We start from the raw sequence: 10,295 nt of genomic DNA, 5'->3' as shown, positions 1-10,295 counted from the left end.
TTCACAGATGAAGTCTGAAATTTTGGAGCAAAAGTGATGTCATCCTCCTTGACTGGTGACTTTTCAAAGGCTGACAGGAAGCAGAGATGACCTAATGATTTTTCCGAATTAGTCATTAACCTTCATGTCAACAAGCTAAAAGATAAAAATGCATTTTATATCCCCTGCTATTATGACTACCAATAGGATTCTAAGGATACCTTAAAATTCGGGATAAATATACAGAAATTTGTAATGCTTATAAATAACTTATATATTTGTACTCATTTTTTGCAGACACAATTATTTCTCATTGCTATTGAACCTACTCCACAGAGGAACTGATAGGCCTGAAATTCTCATTATGTCACTTTTAATAAAAAGGAGATGCCAAATGCCACCCATGTGACTAGACTTACACACCAGCTTTGCAGATATCCTGCTCACAGGAGCATAGGGTAGTAGCTGTGAATAGGGTAAAACTGAGCCAGACCAAGGCATGGAAAAGAACTAGGATTTCCTTCCCAATTTTGATTTGTACATTTTACAGTGGCTTGTTTCACACACTGATTTGCCTTGTCTTCCAGCATAATCGTCAAGAGCTCCTTGGCTGCTCTGGAAGGAGCTATATTCGGAGCTGTATACTCTGCAGCTGCTGCATGAGGAAGGTGTCTCCTCGCCTCGGCCGAGCGCAGCCCGCGCTACCCCAGTCATCCCAGCCACACCAACACTCTGGAGCTGGGGACGCCGACGGGCTGTGACCGGTGCGGAATCCACACCTGCTTGGAAACGGGGAGTAAAATAAGGCGTGACAAACCCTTCGGGACGTGCGGGGGGAGCTACTCGCACACGCGTTCCCACGCGTGGGGAAAGACCAGCTCCTTCCCAAGGCCGCTACTGTGCAGCCGATGGGGCCCCACCGCTCACTTTTAACTTTCTGCGGGGAGCGGACGGCGCCGTCCCAGGCGTCCCTGCAGCACTGAGGGAGCGCGGGGCAGGCGCGGCAGCCGCCGGCACTTCCCTCCACCCCGTTCCCCGCCGCGCTGCCCCTCGGGCGGGACGCGGTACGCGGAAGGACGAGCAAAGAGCACCGGGGTCGTCACCCGGTCCGGGCCGTGCCGCGGAGAGGGGCGAGGGGCACGCACCCGCTGAGCGGCGGGGCCGCGCTTCCCCCGGCCCCTCCCCGCCCCGCCAGCCCTCAGCGGGACGGTGCCGCAGCGGCAGCGGCAAACCCCGCCCTCCGCCCCGCGTGTGGCGCGGCTGGGCGCACCCTCGCCATTGTCTGCGCGGCGGTCCTTGCCTGCTGCGGGCACCGGCGGGCGGCGTGGCGGTTGCGGCCGCGATGCTGAAGGGCTGCGCGCCCCCTCAAACGCGGCAGCAGTCTCCAGCCCTGGGGAGCAGCTACCCCGCCTGCTGAAGACTGAAACTTTGCGTCCCCGCCGCTCTCTCTCCTCCCTCTTCCTCTCGCCCTTCTCCATGCGCTGAGCGGCCGCGGGGCGCCCGCTCGGCCCCATGGACGCCTTCAGCGCTGCCAAGGCCAAGATGGGGGCGAAGAGCGGCGGCGAGGCGGCGGCGGCGGGAGTGGCCGCGCCTCAGCCTGCCGTGCAGTCCCCCAGCCCCGCCGGTCCCGGCTCGCCCGCCGCGCTCGAGCCCGCTGCCTACAAGCTGGAGGACCTGGAGACACTGGCCACCGTGGGTGAGTGCGGGAAGGAGGGGAACAAAGGAGCTGCCGAGGTGCCTGTCTGCGACCGTGCCCGGCGGGCGGAGGTGCCCGAACAACTGGCTGCCCTCTTCCCCTGCGCCCTCTTTGTGTTTTGCTTTGGTGTTTGTTTTTTTTTTTTTTTATTTCCTTCGTCTCCCCCTCCTCTCTCGTCTCTCTTTTCTCCTGTCGTGCCGCCGCTGGCCGGTGCGAGGGCAGCTGGGGCTGCCTGCGGTGGCTGTAGATGGCTGTGGGCGGCTGCCGAGGACGGGCTGCGGGGCTGCGGGGGGCTGTGGGCATTGTACGGCCCCGGTGCTGCCGTGTCAGCGGCTCCGGCTGCGGGATCTGCTGCGGAGCGAGCCCGCGCCCGGACCCGGGTTTGGCTTGTCTGTGAGATGGGTGCCACTTACTTACTGCCACTGCTGAAGCTGAAAAACCTTTTGCTATAAAACCTGGTTTATCTGGTTTAACTTCATTTACCTGCATCATGATAAAAAATTCATCATTTAAATTAGTTGTCGGGCCAGGAAGGAGATCAAACAGGTTAGCCGAATGCAGCTGAGAGTATGTCAAATCCCCGACATGCTGTTGCCCTGAATATTGATGCAGAGATGCTTTGCGTGTGTAGAATTTTGGTAGAAGGTAAGGTCTCATCTCACAAGTACCACACTTAAAAATACTGCCTGTAATCAGTGGCATTGCAGAGTAAATGCACGTGCCTAATAAATAGGCATTTCAGCCATCGGTCGTGTTCGTGTGTGCTGTATGTGTGCATTGTGTTTGAACATACATACTGACAGTTGCATGTTTTTGCACCTGGTTTGAAAGCTTGTATGTTCAGCTACATGGAAGTTTTATTCTCTTTTTCATTATAAGACTGTGAAATTATTTTGGACAGATTTATTCCAGTAAATAATGTGATGTAAATATTAATTTCCCCTAAGCGCTCTTCATCCAAACCAAGTGCAGTATAAACCCCTTCTTAGTGAAGTTGATGGCTTTAAACATGGAATTGGAAAGGCCCAAGAGTGTTGTTGTCAGTGAAGAACACATCTTCTCTTGAAGTGTGTTGTGTTTTTAGATAATATTCCAATTTGAAATGTGGGCAGACATTTTACTGATAAATTATTTGAGATTATTCAGAGACTTCCTGAAATGTTTGTGATGGTTTTTTTCCCCTCCAGAAGTGGTTGCTTTTCTTCATTACATCATGACCTTGTGGATGCAATAGTCATCCGTGAGGACTAAGACTTTGGGGGAAACACAATTTGCAGAAAAATAGTAATTTTTATGGAAGACAGAGTAGTCACAGAAATATTTGTGTGGCCAATGAAGAAATGTGAAAATAATCCTGATGTCAACTTTAAACAGTATGCCTTTATTAGAGTGTTCTTTAAGATTGTCTTTAGAGGCCAAGTGAAGGGAAAATTGTGATTCCACAGGATTTAAAGAGAGACTTTAAAAAGTGAGACACTGCCTGTTATGAAGATACAGAGAAAGAAAAAAAAAAAGCTAAAAGGAGATGATAGCTGCCTGTCAAGGCATGGGCAGAATTCAGAGTCTCCCTTTATTCTCAGTCTTCCCCAGCTTGAATTATTTTTTTATTTTTTCCTCAAATAGCCCTATCTGAAAAGGTTACCATTCTTTGCATCTCTTTTGAACTGTGTCTTTGGTAATTTTACAGGGAAAATAAAGATTAAAAAAAACCTGGAAAGATATAAAACTGTGCACAGATAAATACATAAGGCCTTACCTTGTCAAAGAAACTGAGCTGGCTTATTTTATGTTGGTTGAAAAATGAGTTTATGAGATGGCTGTGTGCTTCAGTAGAAGTCTGTGAGAGGGACAGGGTCTTGCTCCTGACCAGGAAGCAATATTGCAGCTTCCCAGTGTACTGAAACTGAACACGTGAATACCTGCTCTGGGTGGCCAAGTTTGTAAAAGATGCAGTGCCCCACTAATGCTTCTGTAGTGCATCGAGGATCTGAGTCAGTAAGTCTGCATGAGGTTGGACTGCTCTGTGTGCACCTGCTAACATGAAGCATTGGAGACCTGATTTAAATGGGCTGTACGTTAAATCAGTACAAAATACTGCAGAGTACTAGAGTAGATGTGTGGTTTAGCTTCAGAAACTTTTTTGCTTGGCTTAAACCTCTTTTAATTCAGTTGGTTAAGTATACTGTGGGTTTATATCGCATGTACTGAAAAAGTATATCTGCAGTTCTTTTTAGCAGTGGCTTAAGTCAGTATTACCTTATCCTCCATTTTGATCTCCCTGCACAAATAGATGGGATAAATGTCATCAGTTTCACTACAGAAATTTAGAGTTGTCTGCAGTTTGACTGCTCTGATAAGGATAACCATTTTCTTTCTGCTTATTTTCTTGAAAGCTGTGAAAACTCTTGAAAACTCTTGTGTGCGCTGAATTAGTTGGAGATATTTGGGGATGGGAGGAGAAATACCCAAAAATTACTTAGCAGGAAGTTCTGGTATCTCCTTGACTAGAATCATTGCTTGTAGATATACCCAGGCTTAGAAATAGTTATGGCCTTGGAAACCATCAACTTCAGAAAGCTGCAAGTCAAAACAGAGAGGTCCATGCTCTTGCAGCTGTTTATGATGAATATTTAAGGTGACAGAATTTTGTTGGTGTCTGTGAGGTTGTAGTCATCCATGACTTTATGCATCTTCTCTCTGAGGATGGAATAAAATCCATGTCAGATACCAAAAAAGTTGAACACAGTACCTGCTTTGAGTATAGCAACTATTGCTATAAGTATCTTTCGTAGTCTCTGAGGATTAAAATCTCTCTGTTAACCTGGCCACGATAATGCAGGCTGAATTGCATGTGTTTTCTGTGATTTCTGTTGTGATGCTGTGCCTGTTTTAGCAGAGAACTTAGTGTAAAGGCAGGAAGAGCAAAAGGGAAGTACAGTTTAGCATAATGATTCAGAGGACATTTATCTCCCCCAAACATCCCAGGGCTCAACCTTTGTTTGGGTGTTTGTGGGGCCCTTTGTTAAAGGGAGCAGAGTCTGGAGTAGTTTTGCTTTGGAGGGAAATGCCTTAATATTTAGTTGATAAGTGAAGTTACGGTTTTCGGGAGGGCACAGGACTGGGGCACATACTGGTTTCTGGCACCAAGAGAAGTGAAACAGGAAAAATATTTCTTTAAAGGTGCTTTCTGAGAGGTTGAAGATGTGGCTTTGAATCTTTGAAGTGTATGGGTTTTTAACGAGTCTTCTTGTATGAAAGTTGAACACTTGCTTTGGAACCATTTGAAGGTGCCTGGTTGTCCTCATCTTCTTTTGAATTAATTTTCCTTTCAAAGGAGGTAGAAATACAAATGTTTGCTCAGCACACTCAGAAACTGCTATTCAGGCCAGGCTGAAATACTCTGTGAATCTCAGTGAATTTACATACTCAACTGTGCCAAGATTGAGTTAGTTCTATGCAGTACAGAAGCAAAAAATTTTATGCTGTGACCACCATGTTCATTGAAAGTTGGTGGCCTGTGTAAGTCTGAACTTACTTCTGACTTCTTGTAGATCTGGTCAGTGAAGGAGGGAAACCGTGAACAGTAATGGCATAGTTTCTGAATCATGCTTTATTGTGATGAGCATTTAATATGGGCAAACTTCCTGTTCTAGAAGCCAGAATGCCTGCAGTTGGACACCTGACACGTATCCTGAAGTAGAGATGCTAAATTTTTAATGATGCCATAATAAAAGAGTAATTCAGGTAAACTAGAATAAATAATACAGGAAAAGCAGAAGGTACTTCTTCACTTTTGGGTAGGTGAAGGTGTGAAAAGTGTTACATTCCCAGCTGAAATGCACGGTAATAGGAAAAGGGAGAAGGAAGAGAACGCCAGGAGGAGAAAGATGACAAATTTCTTCTTGCCCTCTCTCCTTTGAGATCTGTTTCTTGTCCATTTTAAAAAATGCAGTGAATTCCATAGCATGCTATGTAAATGTAAGTTTGGAGTTGTGAATCTGTTTAATTGATTGAAATATTTTAATTAGAGTATTTTTATTCAAAAAAAGTCTTTTAAACTACTGTTCACATTAGGTGCTTTTCACCAAACAAATGCGGAATAAAAAATTGGGCATACCAGTATTTTCATTTTTATGCACATGGGAAAATTTTAAAAAGTTCACAGGAAAAATGAGGTGCTGCGTATTTTCAAATGTTTGATTTCTCTTTGTTCACACACAAAATAAGCTAGCCAAATGTATTTCAGGTGGCATTGTATCAGCATGACAGTAGGTACACAGCTGTAGTCTAACGTCAGAGAATTGTCTAAGTAAGAAATTGTGCCCCAGAGTAGCTGAGTTCTTCATGTAAAAAGAATGCTCATGGCTTTTTTGCCTTTTCTTGGAGGCCTAAATTAGTTCAGTTTCTTACCAAGTGTTATTTTTGGTTTCACTACCAAGGTTGTCACCTATTTTAAATTTTCTAAAGGATGTATGAGCATTTCTTTCCCTGTTTTGTCACATTTTCTTGATACTGAGATGATAAATAATAATCCGTGATTTTTACTTGGCAATGCTTTTAAATACCACAAGTTTTGAAAGAAAACATGGTCTGAATGTTGTGACTGTAATGGTGACCTGAATTCACCATTACGTTTGTACATCTTTGAGGCTTTAGTCATAAAGCTAAATTACTTGGATTTTGTTTTCACTCTCTGTATTTCTTACTTCATTTTTCCCTCCCACAAAATGACACTTGTCCCAAAATAAATCATTATTATTATAGCTGCTGTTGTAGAGAGAAGTGACTCAACTTTTTTCCCTTGCTTTTCCTGTTATCCACTGCTGAGGTGAATTTCAATACCATAGTGTTTATTATAGATTAGGCACCAACAGGTTCTTTCCTAAAAGTTTCTTGTTCTCTTCAGGATGGAAAAAAATGGATTGAAACAAGTATTCTCTTTTATCTTTCAAAAAGGTCAGAAAAGTGAAAGTGTATGGAAGAAGTCTGAACACGTGAAAATTCAAAGTTCACATTTCTGCTTTTCTATCTTTTTCTGTCTTCAGTGCTTAAAATAAGTCTTGAGGTAAATTGTTAGTGTTTGCCTGTCACCTGTTTCTTTTGTCTGATTCTAGTTTAGGTATTTAATTAATGGCAAAAAGAAATTCACTATTCTTTTTCTGACATTGTGTATTTGACAGTGTGTTACAGAATAGGTTTCAAAACTCAGAAAAGCTTCTTGAAGATAAGTAATTTGTTAAGTCCTATAAATAGCCTAGAGATCCCCAGAAGCACTTTTTGCAATGCAAATAATCTGGAAGCCAACTAGTACTAATATTTCAGAAATAAGTATCATGCAAAATCAAAAGCTCCTAACACCATACCTTTCCCCGGCCAAGCTTACGCTTAAGAAAACCTAATGTACCAGGTGAAAGTACTTTGGGAAAATTCTTCTGTTAGCATTGTGTCTCAGCCCAAACTGAAGAAGATAAGAGGCCTGCAGAGAAATAAAGATTTTAACTGTTCTTTTCCTTTTTCCTTCTCCAGTGGGAAGAAACAAGAACTTTAAAATACTAGGGATTGAAAGCATGTAGGTTCTTAGGGATTGACTCAGTTTTTTCTGTTTAGCTTCCTGAGTATGCGTGTGTGGACTGTTTGTAGTATGCAGGGAGACCAGCCTTTTAGAGATGACTGCCTTGATATTTTGGCTTTCATATAATGAAAACTTAGCAAAATAATTCCTTTCCTAAAATGTGTTTAATCCTGGTTTGGTCTACTTTTAAGGATGATAGGCAGTGTAACTAGAAGACAAGTGTGGTGAAATTTGTATACTGTGTTGTTTGTTATGAGAGACAGGACTGTCTACAGCAATGATGTGTGAATTTTTGTAAAGCAAAAGATAGGAACCTGTGTTTACCTTCCAAGGTCTTGTCTGGGCATAAGCTGTTCTTAACCAAATTGTTTAGCTCAGTGTAATTCCCTTACTGTTGATACTTACCAATGTAAAAAGCATTTTCAGTACTGGCTTGTACTACCCAGGAGTTTTTTAACTTGTTATCTTTACTTGGGAAAGCATCCTTTCATCTCTGCAGTGTTTTAGTGAGTTTTTTAGCAGCTTCAGATTGGTGAGTAAATTTTTGCATGTTACTGTGCACATGGGATATTTAGGGTAGAACAGTTCTTTAAATTAGACTATTTCTGCTTTCCCATAGGAAGACTGTCTTTCAAATGACTGAACAAGTGTTGATTTCTTTTTTTTTAAATAAAGATGGGAGAGATACGTGATAGAACATTCTTTGCTAAGATGTTCAGTTTGTTATTTGCTCTCTTTGCACTTCACATTAGAGCACTGGTTCGGTTTTTTGTGTAAAAACTGGATTTTTTAATCCTTATTTTTAATGCTAGAGTGGATCAAAGATGGCCATTTGTAGAATTTGTTCTGGAAAACTTTCCACTTGGCTGCCCTTTTTCTTCTGGCCAGTTTCTTCACTCGCATCCCAACTTGGAGCAGTTGCTAGCTGGTCTGTTAATGGATCAACAGTAACTTCTGTGGAAATGTGTTGTCATTTTTCTTCAGGCAATCAATTGGCATGCTCTGATGCATTCCAAATCAGACAAATCGTGTGTGTGTGTGTGTTACTTATTTACTGATAACTGAGCCACGTTAAATTTAAGTGACAGAAGCATCCTTTTCAAGTCACTGGAGTGTATGGTATAACCTATTTCTGTATGCTACTGATGGTGGTGGAATGTGAGACTTGTCTGCTGGGTTGATCTGGTCAGTGGAACCATTCCCAAAGTATTGGATTTTCTAGTCTTGTGATTATTTGATAGGAAGAGTATTTCATAGCCCTTATGCCAACAAGCTCTCTTGTCTGTATATCAAGAGACTAATTTTGATGTCAAATCTTTGCTCTTGTTTCTTTGCTGAATATTTGGTTTGAGCATCACTTGCAACTTTCTCTGTTGGATCATACCTTATATATTTTTATATATCTAAGTTTATACAAACTCATAATTTTTAATTTTTACTGTTCTGCAGCTTGATAGAGGAAGAGTGAGAATATATAATTCTTCTGCTCATTTTCTGTCAACATATTTGGACTTCTTAATGACTATCACACTTACCGGATCTTTGTTTCTACAAACTTTTTATAGACTACCTACAGCAGGCAGGAGTGGGTTTTTAATTTAATTTGTAAGCTAGGATATTTTTTACTTCTTTAAAGGATTGGTTCTGAGCTAATTTTTAATGACAGGTCATGTACTTGTTTGTTAATTTGATTCTAATATTCAATTTGTATATTCAGGTGTAATTATTTATATTTTGTATTTATTGGAGTACTGGAGAAAGGGAACTCAAAGCAGAAGAGCCCTATATTATAAACAATTATCAGCAGTTGTAACCTGTGACTTAGATGTGTTGCTTTTTGTGGGTGGTCTTGATATTATCTAAGGCATATTTTTTGAAAGCACTGAAGCTAACAATGCAGTAAATTATTGTGCCTGAAAAATGTGATTATGGAACCTCTGACATTGTCTAATACAAGAGGAAATCAGGTGAAGATGCCAAGGTGTGGGATTTTAATTTTTTTTTGTTCTGTTTTTTGTTTAGTTGGTTTTCTTGTTTATTTGTTTCTTCTTTACATGATTCTTACCAAGGAGGTATGGGCTGATTACCTATAAATCATATAAAGTGACAGTTTAAGTTGTCCATTATGTTGTGTTTTTTATGAGTTTTGGTTCTTTGCTAAAATATAGCATCTTACCGAGGGTTTGTTGTATTTGTTAATATGTTGTTATGTTTCTGTTGGGGAATATGGTGACTCAGAGCAATTTGAAATATTAACAGTAATGACTCTGCCATTGCTGTTGAAGGTGCAGGGTGCTCTCTGGATGGAAACAAAATGTCTAGTTAGTACTGCTTTTTGTGCCTCTCAGGTATTGCTTCAGTCAGTAAATTAAATGGTCTGTAATGATTTAGGTAGATGTTAAGGGAACTATCCCTCTACAGACTCTTCCAAAAACAGGCTAAACTGGGTATAATATTTTTATTTGCTGGTCTGCTAATGAGGATGCACTGTAATAGCTATATGGATGGCAGATATAAACATGAAAGGGCTGGTGGCAGACTTTGTTCATGTTGAACTTCTGGGTGCTATAATAGCAGACTCCTCATGCCACCTGCCCCAAAGCTGATGACAGACTTCTAGCCTCAGACCTCTTCCATCGTAGCTTGGAGTGGCTTCTGACAGCTCTTGGGTGCAGGAGATGATAGCCTGTACAGTTTTAATTTGCCTGGCCTGCCAAAAATAACTTCAGAGTATGCATTGTAAAATCTTTGCTTGTTTTCAGGAAGATTAGTGGGTAACTAGTCTGTCCCTGGAGAGCAATGAGCACAATGCTGGTCAGTTTCTAAACTAGATTTCGTGTCCCCTCTTCTATGAAAATTTTTAAGGTTGCATGTCAGTATGTTGAGTTCGTGTTCTGAGGCCATTAAGGCTTATAAAAACTTTGGTAGTATGTCTTTGTTTAAGCCACCCACTTGTCACACTCAGAAGTAGTGAATTTAGAATTTATGGTGAAGCAGCAGCATTTTTCTTCCTTCTTTTTTAGTAACTGACACAGTTCAATTCACATA

The 10,295-nt window shown here is 41.8% G+C and overlaps 1 protein-coding gene across 2 annotated transcripts in view; it reads left to right on the top strand.

Annotated features, from left to right (window-relative positions):
* Window positions 1–1,406: 1,406 nt before the first annotated feature.
* PRKX (protein kinase cAMP-dependent X-linked catalytic subunit) overlaps window positions 1,407–10,295 on the top strand; it is a 55,338-nt gene continuing 46,449 nt past the window's right edge. For both annotated transcript variants that reach the window (XM_062488004.1, XM_062488003.1), the window contains exon 1: window positions 1,407–1,675. In XM_062488004.1, the coding sequence (XP_062343988.1) occupies window positions 1,492–1,675 (184 nt within the window). In that variant the 5' untranslated portion in view covers window positions 1,407–1,491. The remainder of the gene's footprint in view (window positions 1,676–10,295) is intronic.

The sequence above is a fragment of the Cinclus cinclus genome, chromosome 2 (genome assembly GCF_963662255.1).
Source record: "Cinclus cinclus chromosome 2, bCinCin1.1, whole genome shotgun sequence".
NCBI classification, from domain to species: Eukaryota; Metazoa; Chordata; class Aves; order Passeriformes; family Cinclidae; genus Cinclus; species Cinclus cinclus.
This window is presented reverse-complemented; position numbering and strand designations above follow the sequence as displayed.